Consider the following 21566-nt stretch of genomic DNA (forward strand, 5'->3'; position numbering starts at 1 on the left):
ATTAGAAATACATTTGATTATTTACATTAGGTTATTTACAATCCGGGAAGATGGGATGTGAATGGAGGAGGGTATTAGTAAAGGGTTGAAGTTGCCTGGAGGTGTTGTGGTCCATGTACAGTAGATGTCAGTATTGTCCTGATTAACAGTGTCACAACATTGCTGTTTACGGCAGAGGAACTGCTTTACGGTAGACGAAAACGTGACTGCTGTTGTTGTGTGTTGTTACCGCACTGGGAAGATGTTAATGAAACTGCCTAACAATAAACCCACATAAGAAACCAAGAACTCGCCCTCCATAATTCTACAGTTATAATATCATTGGACAGGCTTGCTATTTATATTGTGGGAAAGCGGATTTGAAAGCAGGCTGTCAACGCGTCACTCAGGGCCACGCCCCCTCCAGCTCCACCTGAATTTCAGGAGATTTTTGGCAGAAAATTTGTCTTGGGAGGTTTTAGGGAGAGGCGCTGAATTTCGGGAGTCTCACGGAAAATCCGGGAGGGTTGGCAAGTATGCAATAATGTGATCATTCTGAATACATAATTCCCCGAATCACTATTAAGCTTGGTGTGATGTGTATTTTAAGTTCATTGCTAACAGTGACAGTATGTAGAGTAAGATGTCGTTTATGGGTCAACCACTAACCCTACACACATGTATTTAACAGATAGACAACTGACAAATTGATTTCATTTCTATAGTTTATTCATTCATTCACATTAAGAAGGAAACTCACAGTAATATTTAGCACATTTCAATTTTAAAATAGACATTCATTAGAAACAAACTGTGAATAAAAGATAAAGTTAGCTTCGGTGCAAATACATGTAAAACAATAAATATAAGGTGCAATGAACAGATAAAAAGTGCTGTTCATTTGTAAAATAAATCTTAAACCAAATTAGCTTCAGTGCAAGGATGAATTTGGTCGAACAAAAACAATGTGAAATGAAAAAAAAAAATAAACAATGGTGTGCTTTTGTAAAACAAACGGTTATTTTGAAACATTCTGAGAATAAATATTGCAATGCAAACATTGTTGCACATGGATTGTCAAAACTATTTTCCTCATGTAAAAAGTCCAAATGAGGCAATAAAAGTGTCAAGAGTTTACCGCAACCAAAGGAGCAGCACAGCAGCAATACCGGCCATTCCAACAAAGGTCAGGAGGGAGTTGATCACAGCACACTCTGGATCAGCTTCCTGGAAGAATTCCACAAAGCCGTCCTGAGGAGACACAAAGGTCAATGGGATGAGTTGTGGAGTGGCGAGGAGCAGGGTCACATGACACCATGCTGCTGTTACTTACCCAAGAGTTGTGCTCCACCAGCCACATGCGCTGGTGTGAGAGCAGGTAGGAGGAGATCTCCTGAGCCACCATCTCCACACAGCACACTCTTCCTTTCTCCTTCAGGTGCAGACACACCACGGCTCCAAAGGCCATCAGGCTGGCGATGCGGCCCCAGTTGGTGATGCCGTCTGCAAACATACTCTGGGACACTTCGCTGATGAAGGCCATGTCGTTACCTCTTTGGTCCAATGACAGCTGCTGGATGATGCCTTCAAGAGAGATGGAAACCTTATTAATTACCATGCTCCTTTATCTTCTTGTGTTGATTACCTCAGTGTTTTTTATACATTCATTCATTCTTTATTTTGTAGCCGTCTGCCACAAATATGACACCACCTGCTCCCCACTCATCTGTGCATGCATACAGTTTGAATCCCGGAAAGTGTGCATTGAAGGACTCACGTGAGTACAATCACGACCCTAAATAACACAATATTTTGTCTTTAATACACATGATTCACACTACAAACAATCTCATGTATGATGAGGTCAGGCGGCCGGCCTTTGTTATGGCTTCAAAACCCCCCACCACAAATAGATTACACAATATAACAACTGTAGTATTGTATTGTCATATATATATTATTTTTTGTGTATTCTATTTTAGTTACTTTGAATTTACAACCCCCTGGGGCTGTTTTTGTACTGGTTTGTACGGTTTTTGTACTTATTTTTATTATTGTTTCTCGTCTGTTTGTAAATGTTGAAATTTATAAGTAAAAGTAAAAAAATTAAAACTTTCAAATGTTTTGACTTAAGCTTTGTATTTTTGTCCATAAAACAGCGGCGTTAAGTCAACATATTGGCGTTTTAATCATTAAAATCACCCCAAAATGAATGAAAAATAAATGACTGTCTCGTTTAGAAGTAAAACAATCTAACTTAATTCTAACATTATACTTTATTAATCAAATATATTTGTATATACAGGCTGGTATACAATGCATTTTATTCTGAAATTATTTTTTTTCTCCGATAAATATTCGACTAACCTGCAAAATAAGTTAAAAATACATTTAATTAATACAAGTTTGACTTGTTTTTAAATTATGGGGACAAGCGGATGGATGGATATACGGTTTTGGGAAATATGAAGCCAGAAATGAACTTACAAGTTACAAGTCCTATGTTGTCATTGTAATGTTTTAAAATCCCCCCAAAATGAATGAAAAATAAACGACTGTCTCGTTTTGAAGTAAAAACCTCTAACATAATTCTAACATTATACTTTATTAATCAAATATATCTGTATATTAAGTTAAAAGTTAAAGTACCAATGATTGTCACACACATACTAGATGTGGCGAAATTATTCAATTCATTTGACCCATCACCCTTGATCCCCCCCTGAGAGGTGAGGTGAGGAGAGCAGTGAGCAGCAGCGGTGCCGCGCCCGGGAATCATTTATGGTGATTTAACCCCCAATTCCAACCCTTAATGCTGAGTGCCAAGTAGGGAGGTAATGGGTCCCATTTTTATAGTCTTTGGTATGACTCGGCGGGGATTTGAACTCAGGACCTACACGGGCCAATATACAATACATTTTTTAATTATGGGGACAAGCGGATGGATGGATATACAGTTTTGGGAAATATGAAACATGAAACGAAGTTACAAGTCCTATGTTGTCATTGTAACGTTCTAAAATCCCCCAAAAATGAATGAAAAATAAATGACTGTCTCGTTTTGAAGTAAAAACCTGTAACATAATTCTAACGTTATACTTTATTGATCAAATATATTTGTATACACAGGCCAATATACAATGCATTTTATACTGAAATTATTTTTTCTTTGATAAACATTGGACGAACCTGCAAAATAAATAAAAAAATAATTAATTAATAAAGGTTTGACTCGTTTTAAAATTTTGGGGACAAGCGGATGGATGGATACACAGTTTTGGGAAATGCGAAGCCGGAAGTGAAGGACCGGAAGTAGTATGTCGTCATTGTAACGTTCTAAAATCCCCGAAAATGAATGAAAAATAAATGACTGTCTCGTTTTGAAGTAAAACACTCTGACATAATTCTAACATTATACTTTATTAATCAAATATATTTGTTTACACAGGCCAATGTACAATGCATTTCATAATGAAATTATTGTGGGTTTTTTTCTCCAATAAACATTGGACTAACCTGCAAAATAAATTGTATAATTTAGACTCGGTCACTTTTAAAATACATGTAATTAATAAATGTTTGACGCGTTTTAAAAAGTATGTTTTTTTTCCCTCGAAGGGGACAAGCGGATGGATGGATATAACGTTTTGGGAAATATGAAGCCGGAAGTGAAGGACCGGAAGTAGTATGTCGTCATTGTAACGTTCTAAAATCCTCCAAGTGAAGGAATAAATAAAAAGTTAAAAATAAAAAATGCATGTACTTTAGATGCAATTATTTGATGATTTGAACATTAATTGCATGCTTTGAAAAAACAAGTATAAATATTAACGTGTACTGACAGAAGTATTCGACTAGAGGGCAGAGTGAACATTTAAAAATAGCTTCCAGGCCAACCGTACAACGGACGTTAATAACAGTTGAGAGAACCTTCAAACATCGACACCAGACGTGCGTGAAACGTGCACTTACCATTGTAGACGAACCTGTGCTTGTCCACCAGGTTTGTCACCACCCTTCTTGTCAAAGTCTGCACTCTGCTTGGGATCCAGCTGGCCTCGGACAGCCCGGTGAAGTCGCTAAGGAAGCGGCTAATGAGCTGCCTGGTGTCGGCGTCCAGCTGCCTGGTGTCGGTGTCCAGTGAGCGGCCGTCGGCGTCCCCGCAGCCTCCCGGCCCGACATGCGGCCACACGGAGAGTCCCACGCAAGACGCTAAACGGCGTGAAACTCCTGGCGTGACCTTCCGTGTGATTCTGTCTGTCTGCGGCATCGTGTTGGTTAAGATAGTCTCTTCTTGGCCTAAAGAAAAAATTTAAGTTCCGTCTGCCAAGTTGATGTCTGTAATGTGGTTAGTGTGCTTGAGCGTTTATTTAAAAAGGGCGCTACTTCGACCGTTACAATGACGACATACTACATCCGGTCCGTCACTTCCGTTTCATATTTCCCAAAACGGTATATCCATTTATCCGCTTGTCCCCTTCGAGGGAAAAAAACTACTTTTTAAAACGCATCAAACTTTTTTAAATTACATGTATTTTAAAAGTGACCGACTTTAAATTATACAATTTATTTTCCATGTTAGTCTGATGTTTATTGGAGAAAAAAAAAACTATAATTTCAGTATAAAATGCATTGTATATTGGCCTGTGTGTACAAATATATTTGATTAATAAACTATAATTTTGGAATTATGTTGCAGGTTTTTACTTCAAAACGAGGCAGTCATTTATTTTTCATTCATTTTTGGGGGATTTTAGAACGTTGCAATGACGACATACTACTTCCGGACCTTCATTTCCGGCTTCATATTTCCCAAAACTGTATAGCCATCCATCCGCTTGTCCCCATAATTTTAAAACGCGTCAGACTTGTATTAATTAAATGTATTTTAAAAGTGACCGAGTCTAAATCATACAATTTATTTTGCAAGTTACTCTGTTTATTGGGGAAAAAAATAAAAACATTCAGTATAAAATGCATTGTATATTGGCCTGTGTGTACAAATATATTTGATTAATGAAGTATAATGTTAGAATTATGTTGCAGGTTTTTACTTCAAAACGAGACAGTCATTTATTTTTCATTCATTTTGGGGGGATTTTAGATCGTTACAATGACGACATACTACTTCCGGTCCTTCATTTCCGGCTTCATATTTCCCAAAACTGTATATCCATCCATCCGCTTGTCCCCATAATTTTAAAACGCAACAAACTTGTATTAATTAAATGTATTTTAAAAGTGACCGAGTCTAAATCATACAATTTATCTTGCAGGTTGGTCCAATGTTTATTGGAGAAAAAAACAATAATTTTAGTATAAAATGCATTGTACGTTGGTCTGTGTATACACATATATTAGATTAATGAAGTATAATGTTAGAATTATGTTAGAGTGTTTTACTTCAAAACGATGCAGTCATTTATTTTTCATTCATTTTGGGGGATTTTAGAACGTTGCAATGACGACATACTACTTGCGGTCCTTCATTTCCGGCTTCATATTACCCAAAACTGTATATCCATCCATCCGCTTGTCCCCATAATTTTAAAACGCGTCAAAATTGTATTAATTAAATGTATTCTAAAAGTGACCGAGTCTAAATCATACAATTTATTTTGCCAAGTTACTCTGTTTATTGGAGAGAGAAAAAATCAGTATAAAATACATTGTATATTGGCCTGTGTATACAAATATATTAGATTAATGAAGTATAATATTAGAATTATGTTAGAGTGTTTTACTTCAAAACGATGCAGTCATTTATTTTTCATTCATTTTTGGAGGATTTTAAAACGTTACAATGACGACACACTACTTCCGGTCCTTCACTCCGGCTTCATATTTCCCAAAAGTGTATATCCATCCATCCGCTTGTCCCCATAATTTTAAAATGCATCAAACTTGTTTTAATTAAATGTATTTTAAAAGTGACCGATTCTAAATCATACAATTTTTATTTTGCAGAAAAAAACAATAATTTCAGTACAAACAGCATTGGATATTGGCATGTATATACAAGAAAATTGAGTAATAAAGTATAATGTTAGAATTATGTTGGAGTGTTAGAGTGGTTTATTTCAAAACGAGACAGTTATTTATTTTTCATTCATTTTTGGGGGATTTTAGAACGTTACAATGACGAAATACTACTTCCGGTCCTTCACTTCCGGCTTCATATTTCCCAAAACTGTATATCCATCCATCCGCTTGTCCCCATAAATTTAAAATGAGTCAAACTTGTATTAATTAAATGTATTTTGCAGGTTAGGCCAATTTTTATCGGAGAGAGAAAAAAATCAATATAAAAGGCATTGCATATTGGTCTGTATTTACAAATATATTTGATTAATAAAGTATAATGTTAGAATTATGTTAGTGTTTTACTTCAAAAATGAGACAGTCTCATTCATTATTTCTTATTAATTTTGGGGGATATTAACTATTTAAAGGCCGTAATGTGTGGTCACGCCGCTGTTTTTATGGACAAAAATACAAAGCTTAAGTCAAAACACACAAACACGAATATAGTACACTTTTATTTGGTTAGTATTTTATAGACACCATTCCAATTGGTGGAGACAAATTATCTATCCGTTCCGGAACGAGACTCTTTGCAGAAAAATGGTAAAAGGTGATTCAGTAAGATGTCTTTGAATTGGGAAGTAGTGCCATTTAGTGGACATATACAACAAAATGAGGGTAAAGTAGAGTACAATTGTACATGTTACAGTGGGATTTCACCATGGCGTTATCCATCCATCCATTTTCTACCGCTTGTACCTTTTGGGATCGATGGGGGTGCTGGAGCCTATCTCAGCTGCATTCGGGCGGAAGGCGGGGCACACCCTGGACAAGTCACCACCTCTTTGCAGGGCCACCACAGATAAACACACAACATTCGCACTCACATTCGCACACTAGGGACCATTTAGTGTTGCCAATCAAGAATGTTTTAATGTAGACACAAAGAATCATCCTGCTGCTGTGATTTTATGCATCAAGTGTTCATTCAAGGCTAAGGTAAAATATCGAGATATATATCGTGTATCGTGACATGGCCTAAAAATAGAGATATTAATAAAAGGCCATATCGCCCAGCCCTACTTCCTTAGAGGCCTACTGAAATGAGATGTTCTTATTCAAACGGGGATAGCAGGTCCATTCTATGTGTCATACTTGATCATTTCGCGATATTGCCATATTTTTGCTGAAAGGATTTAGTAGAGAACATCGACGATAAACTTTGCAACTTTTGGTCGCCAATAAAAAAGCCTTGCCTGTACCGGAAGTAGCAGACGATGTGCGCGTGACGTCACGGGTTGTGGAGCTCCTCACATCTGAACATTGTTTACAATCATGGCCACCAGCAGCGAGAGCGATTCGGACCGAGAAAGCAACGATTTCCCCATTAATTTGAGCAAGGATGAAAGATTTGTGGATGAGGAAAGTGACAGTGAAGGACTAGAAAAAAAAAAGAAAAAAAGACGGCAGTGGGAGCAATTCAGATGTTATTAGACACATTTACTAGGATAATTCTGGAAAATCCCTTATCTGCTTATTGTGTTACGAGTGTTTTAGTGAGATTATGTAGTCGTACCTGAAAGTCGGAGGGGTGTGGCCACGGGTGTGGTGACTGCCAGTGTCTCAGAGGGAAGCCACGTTTCTCGACGAGGCAAGGCAGCCGGGCTGAGATTTTTATTTTTTTCCCTCCACGGAGTAAGCATCCGACGGTCGGTGGCGGCCAGTGGGAGGATGCAAGAGAGTCCACAGCTGCAGGAGGAACGACGCAAACGCTCCGCTCATGTCTACAGTAAGAGCCGAATGTAAACAAGGAAACACCGGCTGTGTTTGTGTTGCTAAAGGCGGCCGCAATTCACCGCTTCCCACCTACATCTTTTTTTTTTGACGTCTCCATTATTAATTGAACAAATTGCAAAAGATTCATCAACACAGGTGACCAGAATACTGTGTAATTAGGTGACCAGAATACTGTGTAATTATGCGATTAAAGCAGACAACTTATTGCTTGGATCGGGCTGGAAAAAAATGTCCGCTACAACCGGTGACGTCACGCGCAAGCGTCATCATACCGCGACATTTTCAACAGGATACTTTGTGGGAAATTTAAAATTGCAATTTAGAGTTATTTGGACACTAGGGGAACATATTCTAAGTAACAAAGACTTAATTTAGAGTTATTTGGACACTAGGGGAACATATTCTAAGTAACAAAGATTTAATTTAGAGTTATTTGAACACTAGGGGAACACATTCTAAGTAACAAAGACTTAAATTAGAGTTATTTGGAAGGAGAACATATTCTAAGTAAGAAATACTTTTGAGTTATTTGGACACTTTCGGAACATATTCTAAGTAATAAAGACTTATTTTAGAGTTATTTGGTTAGGGTCAGGGTTAGAGGGTTAGGGTTATAATAAGGCCATGCCGAATACGGCATTAATAAGTACTTAATAATGACTACTTAAGATCCACTATGTTACTAATTTGCATGTTAACAAGCAACTAATTAATGCTGAATATGTTCCCTGTACTGAAGTGTTAACTTGTTTTTTTTTACTGGTGCACAAAATGAACCGTGCATGAACATCACTTTGTTCAAACCACAAAACCAACACAGTGAATAAACTCACAACAAATTACACACCTGCAAATCAGTCAGCTGATCCGTAAAACGCAGATAGGGAGAAGTTTTTATTTGCACATTGAGTTGGGTGTGTTAGGACCTCCGCCGAACCCCTGAGGCCGACTCACCGAACCCCTAGGGTTCGATCGAACCCAGGTTAAGAACCACTGCCTTAGAGGCATCCATGCATCTCGCTCATCCATGCAGGCTCGATACTTGCTGAAAGCTGGTGGGCGGCCGAGGGTGGAGTCGACTCTCTTGGTTGCTCTTGGCTGCTCCTGTCTCTGGCCATGCTCCCCCACCCCAGCAGACAATGGCGTGGAACACCGCAGAGGCCACCACAGTGTATATGTTTTTTTGTTGTTTTACTTTTGTGGCTGTGTGTAGGCGTGGCTGGTTGCATCAGCTCCGCTCTTTTAATGTCTTTAATGTCCTTTGTTATTTGATGTTTCCCTCTTACACATGTGTTTTTGTGTGCTGTGGCTAAGACGTTTTTTATTTATTTATTTTTTTTCTTCCTTTGCCTTAGTCTGGACCCCAACTCCAGGGGCCCACGCATAGACTGAATTTTTTTCTCCCCCCGCCCCCACACACACACTTTCCTCCCTGTTTCTCACCGGAAGTTGGTAGACCCCTCAGCGATCCTGTTCTGTCTCCCTGTAATGTTTGTCTGATCTTGAATGGGATTGTGCTGAAAATGTTAATTTCCCCTCTGGGATTATTAAACTGTAACCTATTTTTATGGTTTTGCTTCTTTGTGATGTTAAGTTCCTGTTATCCAATATATGCCTTGAGCTCTTATTTTGAATGCGCAAAGGGCGGAAGTGGTGTCGTGTTGGAGTGGAGCTGAGGTTTTGTAAAGAAAGAAAATAAAGTGGTCCTGGCTTGTGTTTGTTATTCTATCGTTTTATACAGTGTTTGTTATTTTATAATTGTATACAGTATAAAGACTTGGTCTTCACTTGTTTAAAAAAAATCTTTTATTTTTTTACTTTGCTTCTTATAACTTTCAGAAAGACAATTTTAGAGAACAAATACAACCTTAAAAATGATTTTAGGATTTTTAAACACATATACCTTTTTATCTTTTAAATCCCTTCCTCTTCTTTCCTTACAATTTAAATCAATTGTCACGTAATTCTTTTTTTTTTATTGTAAAGAATTATAAATACATTTTAATTTAATTCTTCATTTTAGCTTCTGGGCTTCACGGTGGCAGAGGTGTTAGTGCGTCTGCCTCACAATACGAAGGTCCTGCAGTCCTGGGTTCAAATCCAGGCTCGGGATCTTTCTGTGTGGAGTTTGCATGTTCTCCCCGTGAATGCGTGGGTTCCCTCCGGGTACTCCGGCTTCCTCCCACTTCCAAAGACATGCACCTGGGGATAGGTTGATTGGCAACACTAAATTGGCCCTAGTGTGTGAATGTGAGTGTGAATGTTGTCTGTCTATCTGTGTTGGCCCTGCGATGAGGTGGCGACTTGTCCAGGATGTCCCCCGCCTTCCGCCCGATTGTAGCTGAGATAGGCACCAGCGCCCCCCGCGACCCCGAAAGGGAATAAGCGGTAGAAAATGGATGGATGGATTTTAGCTTCTGTTTTTTTCCAACGAAGAATATTTGTGAAATATTTTTTCAAACTTATGATTAAAATTCCCAAAAATTATTCTGGCAAATCTAGAAAATCTGTAGAATCAAATTTAAATCTTATTTCAAAGTCTTTTGAATTTCTTTTAAATGTTTTGTTCTGGAAAATCTAGAAGAAATAATGGTGTGTCTTTGTTAGAAATATAGCTCGGTCCAATTTGTTATATATTATAACAAAGTGCAGATTGGATTTTAACCTAATTAAAACATGTCATCAAAATTCTAAAATTAATCATAATCAGGAAAAATTATGTTCCATAAATTATTTTCCTAATTTTAAAAAAATATTTGAATTAGCTAGTTTTTTTCTTCATTTTTTTCGGTTGAATTTTGAATTTGAAAGAGTCGAAATTGAAGATAAATCCATCCATCCATCCATTTTCCTACCGCTTATTCCCTTTTGGGGTAGCAGGGGGCGCTGGCGCCTATCTCAGTCGGGCGGAAGGCGGTGCACACCCTGGACAAGTCGTCACCTCATCGCAGGGCCAACACAGATAGACGGACAACATTCACACCCACATTCACACACTAGAGCCAACTATGTTTCAAAATATAATTTTCATTTTTTTCGTGTTTTCTTCTTTTTTAAATCGTTGAATTAAGTGTTTTTCCATAATTTATTCTCTACAAAAAACCTTCCGTAAAAGGAAAAAAAATGTACGATCGACAGACATACCCTGTGGTGTATTAATGTGCATGCTGACTCAGCGTTGTTTGTCCTGACTGACTTGCTGTAGTTGATTTGTGTCTACTTAGCATGCTCACAAAGTGCTGTACATTGAGTGTTGATGATCCCTCTCTAGAGTGTATGCTACTGCTACTCCCAAGTCATATATAAAAGTTACTAAACGTGTGTGCTACCTCGTTATTTGAATACATAAAGAGGGTCCCATTGTTGTTGAGTTCAGTGGGAGCAGTGACTTATGGACTTCTTCGCAATTTGGTTCAGCCTGATTTGCCCAAAAACAAAACATTTGACTAGATTGTGGACACTGAAAGACTATTATGAGCCAAAGCCGTTGGTTATTGCCGAACGCTTCAGGTACCGCAAGTGTGTTCAGAAAAGCAACCAGACGGTTACGGAATATGCCGCGGAGCTGCGTCAACTAGCTGCAAAGTGTGATTTTGGTGACAGACTGGATGAGGCTCTGCGTGATGACTTTGTCAGCGGGGTCAGTTCTGAGGCATGTCAACGCAAGTTGCTCTCGGAGGACAGACTGACTTTTGCAAGAGCTGTGGAGCTGGCTGTCAACATGGAGACGGCCCACCGCGACGCACAGCAATTGAGAAAGAGTGATGACGTCACCTCAGCTGTTCACAAGGTAAAGGAGAGGCAAAGACGGCGCTCGCCTTCAAAACAACGCTGAGTCAGCATGCACATTAATACACCACGTACCCTTTTATATATATATATATATATATATATATATATATTAATTAATTATCTTTTTTTTATTTATTAAAGGTAAATTGACTTAATTGGCTATTTCTGGCAATTTATTTAAGTGTGTATCAAACTGGTAGCCCTTCGCATTAATCAGTACCCAAGAAGTAGCTCTTGCTTTCAAAAAGGTTGGTGACCCCTGCCGTGGAGGAACCAACTGTCTATAAGCTGTGTTTTCAGTAGTGCCGATTTTGGTGCCGGACCAATCTGCACGCTGTTGATTCTTTCCCCGCCATGCCTGTGGATACCAAACGAGTGCGCGGCCCAAATGTCTCCCAAAGCCCGTCTTTGTTTGCCAGCAAGCCGGCGGCCGTCTCCTCACTCGGGCCCCGAGCCGATGGCCGCCAGCGGCACCAAGTGGACGTCCGGCCGGTGTTCGTCAGATGCGGGCTGGTGAGTCAGGCGAAGGGCTCCGCGTACATGGAGTCGGGAGACAGCAAGTTGATGTGCTGCGTTTACGGACCCAGAGAGACGGAGCGGAAAGACGAGACCGACATGAAATGTGGAAGGTAAAATAGTACATGTGGAAATATTTCATGGATTCAGAACTATTTCTGTGATCAAACAGCAACAATAGAGAGCTGGTGAAAATAAGGTTAAATACTTGGCGAGAACATTTTGAAACACTACTGACACAACATCGTGTCTTTAAATATACCACATGTACGTATATTAAAGGCCTACTGAAAGCCACTACTAGCGACCACGCAGTCTGATAGTTTATGTATCAATGATGAAATATTAACGTTGCAACACATGCCAATACGGCCTTTTTAGTTTACTAGATTGCAATTTTAAATATCACGTGAAGTATCACATTGAGAACGTAACGTGACGTCACGGATTGTAGCGGGCATTTTGTTCCAGCCCCGATCCCAGCTATAAATTGTCTGCTTTAATCCCATAATTACACAGTATTCTGGACATCTGTGTTGCTGAATCTTTTGCAATTTGTTTAATTAATAATAGAGACGTCAAAGAAGAAAGATGTAGGTGGGAAGCGGTGTATTGCGGCCGCCTTTAGCCACACAAACACAGCTTGTTTACATTCCCGAAAGTTGACAGTGAAGCTTTATCATGGAACAGAGTGGTCAAGCCAACATGGTTCCCTACCACATGTCAACCGGCAGGGTTTCGGTGAGAAAATGGTGGTAATATGTCGGCTCTTACCGTAGACATGAGCAGAGAGCTTGCATTGTTCCTCGTGCACCTGTCAAAGAGGCAGCTGCGGACTCTCTTGCCTCCTCCGACCAGCCGCCCCCAAACGTGGGATGCTACCACCGTGGAGGAAGGGGGAAAAAAAATTCTCAGCCAGGCCCCAACGGCTGCCTTCGCTTCGCCTCGTCGAGAAACGTGGCTTCCCTCAGAGATACTGGCGGTCACCACACCCGTGGCCACACCCCTCCGACTTTCACTAAAACGCTAAAACACTAGTAACACAATAATCAAATAAGGGATTTTCTAAAATTATCCTGGTAAATGTGTCTAATAACATCTGAATCCCTCTGCTGCCTATTTTTATTTTTTTCCCCCCCTAGTCCTTCACTTTCCTCATCCACGAATCTTTCATCCTCGCTCAAATTAATGGGGAAATCGCTGCTGGTAGCCATGATTGTAAACAATGTGATGAGCTCCACAACCCGTGACGTCACGCGCACATCGGCTGCTACTTCCGGTACCAAAAGTTGCGAACTTTATCGTCAATGTTCTCTACTAAATCCTTTCAGCAAAAATATGGCAATATCGCGAAATGATCAAGTATGACACATAGAATGGACCTGCTATCCCCGTTTAAACAAGAACATCTCATTTCAGTAGGCCTTTAAATATACAACATGCACGTTTATGTCAGCATACACAAGATTGTGTCTTTAAATATACAACATTCTGTCTTTAAATATACAACATGTACGTATATGTCAGCATACACAAAGTTGTGTCTTTAAATATACAACGTTGTCCATCCACCCATCTGTTTTCTTCCGCTTATCCGAGGTCGGGTCGCGGGGGCAGCAGCCTAAGCAGAGAAACCAAGACGTCCTTCTCCCCAGCCACTTCGTCCAGCTCCTCCCGGCGTATCCCGAGGCGTTCCTAGGCCAGTCGGGAGACATAGTCTACCCAACGTGTCCTGGGTCTCCCCCGTGGCCTCCTACCGGTCGGACGTGCCCCAAACACCTCCCCAGGGAGGCGTTCGGGTGGCATCCTGACCAGATGCCCGAACCACCTCATCTGGCTCCTCTCAATGTGGAGGAGCAGCTGCTTTACTTTGAGCTTCTCACCCTATCTCTAAGGGAGAGCCCCGCCACCCGGCGGAGGAAACTCATTCGGCCGCTTGTACCCGTGATCTTGTCCTTTCGGTCATGACCTAAAGCTCATGACCATAGGTGAGGATGGGAACGTAGATCGACCGGTAAATTGAGAGCTTTGCCTTCCGGCTCAGCTCCTTCTTCACCCCAACGGATCGATACAGCGTCCGCATTACTGAGTACGCCGCACCAATCTGCCTGTCGACCTCACGATCCACTCTTCCCTCACTCGTGAACAAGACTCTGAGGTACTTGAACTCCTCCACTTGGGGCAAGATCTCCTCCCCAACCTGGAGATGGCACTCCACCCTTTTCCGGGCGAGAACCATGGACTCGGACTTGGAGGTGCTGATTCTCGTCCCAGTCGCTTCACACTCTGCTGCAAACCGATCCAGTGAGAGCTGAAGATCCCGGCCAGATGAAGCCATCAGGACCACATCATCTGCAAAAAGCAGAGACCTAATCCTGCAGCCACCAAACCAGATCCCCTCAACGCATTGACTGCGCCTAGAAATGTTGTCCATAAAAGGGCTACTATTCTCTGAGCTGCCACTTTATCTTAGGAGCTATGTTGTCCGGGAGCTTTGGTGCCCCCTGGTAGGGTGACCCAAGACAAACAGGTCCAAGGTGAGGGATGAGACAAAGAGCAGCTCGAAGACCTCTATGAAGAATAACAATGAAGGACCCAGATTTCCCTCGCCCGGACGTGGGTCACCGGGGCCCCCCTCTGGAGCCAGGCCCGGAGGTGGTGGACAATGGCGAGCTCTGATTACTGCTTTGCACACTCTTGGCATTCTTTTGGTGAGCTTCAGAGGTGGTCACCTGAAATAGTTTTCACTTCACTGGTGTGCTTGAAAAAACGTACTATTTTACAGTCTACAATTTGATTGTTAATGGGGACGGCGTGGCGCAGTTGGCAGAGTGGCCGTGCCCGCAACCTGAGGGTTCCTGGTTCGATCCCCACCTTCTACCAACTTTATGTCCGTTGTGTCATTGAGCAAGACACGTCACCCTTGCTCCTGATGGGTCGTGGTTCAGGCCTTGCATGGCAGCTCCCACCATCAGTGTGTGAATGGGTGAATGTGGAAATAGTGTTAAAGCGCTTTGAGTACCTTGAAGGTAGAAAAGCGCTATACAAGTATAATCCATTTACCATTTATAATTTGTTTTAAAATCCTCAGTCAAGCAGATATTTAAATAAAGTATTTATCTTTATTTTAACAAAAAATATTTTTGGAATACATGACAATAGCACGGTGACACAGGGTTTATTGCGTCTGCCTCACAATACGAAGGTCCTGAGTAGTCCTGGGTTCAATCCCGGGCTCTGGATCTTTCTGTGTGGAGTTTGCATGTTCTCCCCGTGAATGCGTGGGTTCACTCCGGGTACCCCGGCTTCCTCCCACCTCCAAAGACATGCACCTGGGGATAGGGCCCTCCCACCTCCAAAGACATGCACCTGGGGATAGGTTGATTGGCAACACTAAATTGGCCCTAGTGTGTGAATGTGAGTGTGAATGTTGTCTGTCTATCTGTGTTGGCTCTGCGATGAGGTAGCGATTTGTCCAGGGTGTACCCCGCCCTCCGCCCGATTGTAGCTGAGATAGGCTCCAGCGACCCCAAAGGGAATAAGCGGTAGAAAATGGATGGATGGATGGATGTTTTTAGTGGTAAAATTGCAATTTTTTTGTTTGTTTTTTACAGTAAAATATTGTTGTTTAAATGTTTTTTTGTTTGTTTTTAATGTTTTAGTGTCTTACTGTATATGGAAAAAAAACAGTACCTAGGTTAATTTTCCGGTAAAAAAAACAACTGTCGGCTGAATTTAACCCTAAAATGTATTATCCATTTTACAGTCTACAATTTGATTATTTGTTTTGAAATCATCAGTCAAGCAGATTTTACAGTACAGTATTTATCTTTATTTTAACACAAAATATTTTTGGAATACATGATAATATAATATTTTGATAATATTGTATTTTAAATGAAAAACAATTGCATGCAGTACATGATTTTTAATGTCAAAAGGGAAAAAAACTAATATATTTAGTAACAAAAGATTAAGCATTTTATTAACACCTATTTTTTCCAGGCTTTCGCAGGCCACATAAAATAATGTGGTGGGCCAGATTTGGCCCCGGGGCCTTGAGTTTTACACTTGTGCTGTAGGTCAATTGCAACGCAGAAATAAGGGAGCCTTTAAAGGCCTACTGAAATGAGATTTTCTTATTCAAACGGGAATAGCAGGTCCATTCTATATTGCATGCTTGATCATTCCGCGATATTGCCATATTTTTGCTGAAAGGAATTAGTAGAGAACATCGACGATAAAGTTGGCAACTTTTGGTCACTAATAAAAAAGCCTTGACTGTAACGGAAGTAGCAGATGATGTGCGCTTGACGTTACGGGTTGTGGCGCTCCTCACATCTGAACATTGTTTACAATCATAGCCACCAGCAGCTAGAGCGATTCGGACCAAGTAAGCAACAATTCCCCCATTAAATTGAGCGAGGATGAAAGATTTGTGGATGAGGATAGTGAGAGTGAAGGACTAGAAGAAAAAAAAGAGAAAAAAAGGCGAGGGCACTGAGAGCGATTCAGATGTTATTAGACACATTTACTAGGATAATTCTGAAAAATCCCTTATCTGCTTATTGTGTTACTAGTGTTTTAGTGAGATTATATGGTACTTGAAAGTCGGAGGGGTGTGGCCACAGGTGTGGTGACCACCAGTGTCTTCGGTGGGAGGAGGTAATAGTCCACAGCAGCTGCAGGAGGACGCAAGCTCCGCTCATAACTACGGTAAAAGCTGACTTATTACCACAATTTTCTCACCGGAACCTGCCAGTTGACATGTGGTCGGGAACCATGTTCGCTTGACCGCTCTTTTCCATAGTAAAGCTTCACCTTCGGGAATTTTAAACAAGGAAACACCGGCTGCGTTTGTGTTGCTAAAGGCGGCCGCAATACACGGCTTCCCACCTCTATCTTTCTACTTTGACTTCTCCATTATTAATTGAATAAATTGCAAAAGATTCAGCAACACAGATGTCCAGAATACTGTGTAATTATGCGATTAAAGCAGACCACCTATAGCTTGTATCGGGCTGGAAAAAAATGGCTGCTACAACCGGTGACGTCAAACGCACGCGTCATCATACCGCAACGTTTTCAACAGGATACTTTGTGGGAAATTTAAAATTGCAATTTAGTAAACTAAAAAGGCCGTATTGGCATGTGTTGCAATGTTAATATTTCATCATTGATATATAAACTATCAGACTGCGTGGTCGATAGTAGTGGGTTTCAGTAGGCCTTTAAATAAAATATCTTGCCAGTATATAGATATAAAAACATGTAATCTTCTAACGGTTTCCTTCTTAAATAAATTTAATTTAAAATTCAAACACTGTTAATACTTTGTGCAAATGGCGACGCTTTAATTAAAGTGTATTTGTGCACGCAGGTTGACAACTGACATGCGTTTTGCTCCATTCTCCTGCCCGGAAAGAGGCTCTTGGATTCAAGGGAGTCAGGACAAGGACTTCTCTCTGATGCTGCAGGAGAGTCTGCAGCCCGCCCTGTGCCTCCACAAATACCCTCGCTCTCAAATCGAGGTCAACGTGATGGTGCTGGAAAACAGCGGTTCAGTCCTCGCACACGCCGTCACCTGCGCTTCCCTCGCCCTCGCAGACGCGGGCATCGAAATGTACGATCTGGTTCTGGGCTGCGCCCTCTGCCAGGACGGCGCCTCTTTCGTGGTGGACCCGACGTACGCGGAGGAAAACGGCTTGAGCTCAGTCGGCAGTGACAATCGGGGAAGGCTGACAACGGCGTTCCTGCCCAGTTTGAACCAGGTTTCCGGGCTCCTGTCGGATGGAGAAATGACGGAAGAGACTCTGTCAGCCGGGGTGCGTACATGCATCGAGGGCTGCTATAAGATCTATCCTGTCATCCAACAAGCTTTGGCTAAGGCAGTGCGGAAGGCAGCACCTCCACCGTCAGAGAGCTGATCCGCTTATCCAATTTGTGCCTTTTTGTCAGTTTATCTACCGTAGTAGTAATTAAGGATGTCTGATTCCAATACTGATCATCCAAAAGTGAGAACAGCTGATACTAATCACATGTATTGACTGTTTATTTTTCAGTTTTCCATTACAGTATACTTTTAGACCAGGCCTGGGCAATTATTTTGACTCGGGGGGGCCAACTTTAGAGTGAAAAAATGTGTGTGGGGGCCGGTATATCTATTTTTAGGAGCACTAATACAAAACCTCACAATAGTGTCTGAATGCCAAAAACCTTATGACAGACCGCCTTAAAAATGGAATGGGAGTGTGACTGACTTCTCAAGCCGTCGTGCGGGTTCCAAGGACCGCCAAGGAAGGATGTTTAGACTTCTTTATTTTTCAATAAAGGCTGCTTTTCAGCTGCTCCGTCAGCCGCTTGCCTTTCTGCTTCGGGCGCCATCGCCTCTCTCGCGCTCTTAGTCTCTCTCTCTCTCAGCGTCAGCTTCCCTCTGGCTCCTTCTCATCTCTCCGCCTCTCTCCCTGACGTTCACGCCTGTCGCCCTTTTATACAGAGGATTACTCAGCTGACCCCAGGTGTGCGATCCACGCACCTGATCTTGATTGTGGCGTCGCTCCCGGCGCGCCCGGCCTCACTGCTCGCTCGCTTTCCACACCTCCTCGCCGCCATCTTGGGCCGGGCTTCGGCGTGCCCTGCCTCGCTGTTGGACTGCCGGCCACGCCTCCTCGCCGCCATCTTGGGCTGGGTTACAGTGTGCCCTGCCTCGCTGTCATTCTCCACAGGGAGTTTTTTTTTTTTTTTTCTTCTGAATGAGACACCCAGAATGTACATGAAAATAAAGAATGTGGGATTTACAATATTAACTATGAATGATAAAACACAGAATATTGACAATATGTGAACCTCACACCCCCTCTCGATTGACATGTTTTACAATCAAGCAAAAATGCAACAAACAGCGAAATATGAACGTGAAAAAAAAACCAACTACAATCTATTACTAAACTTTATAACTTTGTTGTAAAAATCTCCTTCCGCCTCTGTCACTGACACCCGCATTTCAGGCTGACACTCTGTGGAAACGCTCCCCACCCAAACTGCTTGGTGCCTCGTCTCAGCTGCTGTGACTTAGATCACCATGGTAACTAATTACATGACCATAGTAACTAGTATATCATGCAAAAGTACAGATTCCATGCATTGAAATACTTTGTATAGTACAAGCTACAAGACTTACGGTCATTTGAAAAGATGACTGCACATCATAATGGCAGCTACAGTTTCCATCTTAAAATATCTAATAAAAATTATTTGGGATTGTCCGGCGGGCCAAATTGAGAAGCTTAACGGGTCTCATGTGGCCCCCGGGCCTTAATTTGCCCAGGTCTGAGCTAGACGAAACATGTCATCAGACTTCTGTTACTGGGTTTTCTTTCTACAGTGCAGCCTGTTGAAGTCCACCAACTCATCAAATCCTAGTCCACTGTGGTATTATTACCTAAGAGTGCTTGCTTAAGTCAAATTTTGATGACTTAAAGTTTTGGTTCAGCTGATGTTTTGAGGGAAAAAATGTTTTGGTTGGCCGAGTCAGCTGGTAGAGTCGAAATGACCAAACTGGTGTGAATAGCTGCTGCATTGTTGGGTCTTCCTTTCAATGCACTGCTGCAGTTCTCTTCCCTCGGGTGAAACACCTGCAAGTGTCATTCCTTTCTCTCCACCTTGTTGTAACCAGTGTGAGGCTGATGCAATGTTACCTAAGGAATCAACTGACTGAAATGAGAGCTGCAGACAAACGTCTGTTTTTTTGTTTTCGGTTATTACCGGCGTCTGAACATTTTGAAAACCTGTCTGGCCTGTACCTCATAATACTCTGTTTATCTGGAGCTCATTTTATGTATTTTTTTATAGGTTTGATCGTTAGCATTTAGGGAAAGTGTTATTGGCCTAGATTGCTGCTCTGTATGTTATCTGAGGAATCCTGGCTGGTGTCGTCATACACCAGTTTCAAAATTGCCTATTGTAAAGTTCCAAACCATAAATATTACGCATTTGCACAATAAACCTCTGACTGGAAGTTATTTTGTGTTCATTGACTAATGTGTTGGTAGTACTTATTAAGGGCCATTCCACCAAATGGGTGCCTTTTCAACTCAATACCTATTGTGTAATGAACCACTATCCTATTGCGGATCTGAGTAACAGGACAGGGGTTTTAGAATACAAACCCCGTTTCTATATGAGTTGGGAAATTGTGTTAGATGTAAATATAAACGGAATACAATTATTTCTTCTAGATTTTCTAGAACAAATTTTTTTAAAGAAATTCAAAGACTTTGACATCAGATTTAAATTTGATTCTATAGATTTTCTAGATTTGCCAGAATATTTTTTTTTGAATTTTAATCATGTTTGACAAAATATTTCACAAATATTCTTTGTCGAAAAAACAGAAGCTAAAATGAAGAATTAAAATGTATTTATTATTATTTCCAATAATAATAAAAAAATTGAACATTGATTTAAATTGTCAGGAAAGAAGAGAAAGGAATTTAAAAGGTAAAAAGTTGTATGGGTTTAAAAATCCTAAAATATATTTAAGGTTGTATTTTTTTCTCTAAAATTGTCTTTCTGAAAGTTATAAGAAGCAAAGTAAAAAAATAAATGATTTTATTTAAACACGTGAAGACCAAGTCTTCAAAATATTTTCTTGGATTTTCAAATTCTATTTGAGTTTTGTCTCTCTTAGAATTAAAAATGTCGAGCAGAGTGAGACCAGCTTGCTAGTAAATAAATACAATTTAAAAAATAGAGGCAGCTCACTGGTAAGTGCTGCTATTTGAGCTATTTTTAGAACAGGCCAGCGGGCGACTCATCTGGTCCTTACGGGCTACCTGGTACCCGCGGTACCACGTTGGTGACCCCTGTGTTAGATCCACTATGGACTAGACTCTCACTATAATGTAATATCCACTATGGACTGGACTTTCAAAATATTATGTCAGACTCACTCGACTTCCATTGCATCCGGTCTGCCCTGGGGGTCCTTGCGGTCCTCTCCAAGCTTTCTCATAGTCATTGTCATTGACATCCCACTGGGTTGTGGGTTTTTCCTTGCCCTTTTGTGGGCGCGGAACCGCGGATGTCATTGTGCAGCCCTTTGAGACACTGGTGATTTAGGGCTATATATATAAATTGATTGATTGATTGATGTAAAGCAGGGGTGTCCAAACTTTTTCCACAGAGGGCCTCACACGAAAAAATTTAAGAATGCGGGGGCCATTTTGGTATTTTTAATTTTCAAACCATAACAAAATATATGGATTTTTTTTTTAATCCTTAGGGCTCCTGGAGCATAGAGGGCCTCAGTCACTAAAATGTTAAAAATAAGTCGAATTATTATTATTATTTTTTTTAATGCTTACAGTAAATCTCTATATCAACTTGAGGTTGATATAAAGTAAAACAAACAAGGTTTTATGCCTTTTCTGTCAAAGACAACTTTGTTTTTATAGTAA

General features: G+C 40.9%; 2 protein-coding genes across 2 annotated transcripts; one reads left to right on the forward strand and one right to left on the reverse strand.

Moving 5' to 3' along the window:
• Positions 1 to 690: 690 nt before the first annotated feature.
• LOC133563115 (induced myeloid leukemia cell differentiation protein Mcl-1 homolog) lies at positions 691 to 4399 on the reverse strand. The gene is made up of 3 exons (XM_061917065.1): positions 3952 to 4399; positions 1313 to 1563; positions 691 to 1230 (listed from the first exon to the last, which is right to left on the reverse strand). Exons 1-3 carry the CDS (start codon positions 4247 to 4249, stop codon positions 1114 to 1116), a joined length of 666 nt encoding a protein of 221 aa, XP_061773049.1. The 5' UTR covers positions 4250 to 4399; the 3' UTR covers positions 691 to 1113.
• Positions 4400 to 11795: 7396 nt separating this feature from the next.
• On the forward strand, positions 11796 to 20125 carry exosc6 (exosome component 6). The gene is made up of 2 exons (XM_061917066.1): positions 11796 to 12221; positions 17489 to 20125. Exons 1-2 carry the CDS (start codon positions 11947 to 11949, stop codon positions 18033 to 18035), a joined length of 822 nt encoding a protein of 273 aa, XP_061773050.1. The 5' UTR covers positions 11796 to 11946; the 3' UTR covers positions 18036 to 20125.
• The last annotated feature ends 1441 nt before the right edge of the window (positions 20126 to 21566 follow it).

This window comes from Nerophis ophidion, linkage group LG12 (genome assembly GCF_033978795.1).
Source record: "Nerophis ophidion isolate RoL-2023_Sa linkage group LG12, RoL_Noph_v1.0, whole genome shotgun sequence".
In the NCBI taxonomy this organism is placed as follows: domain Eukaryota; kingdom Metazoa; phylum Chordata; class Actinopteri; order Syngnathiformes; family Syngnathidae; genus Nerophis; species Nerophis ophidion.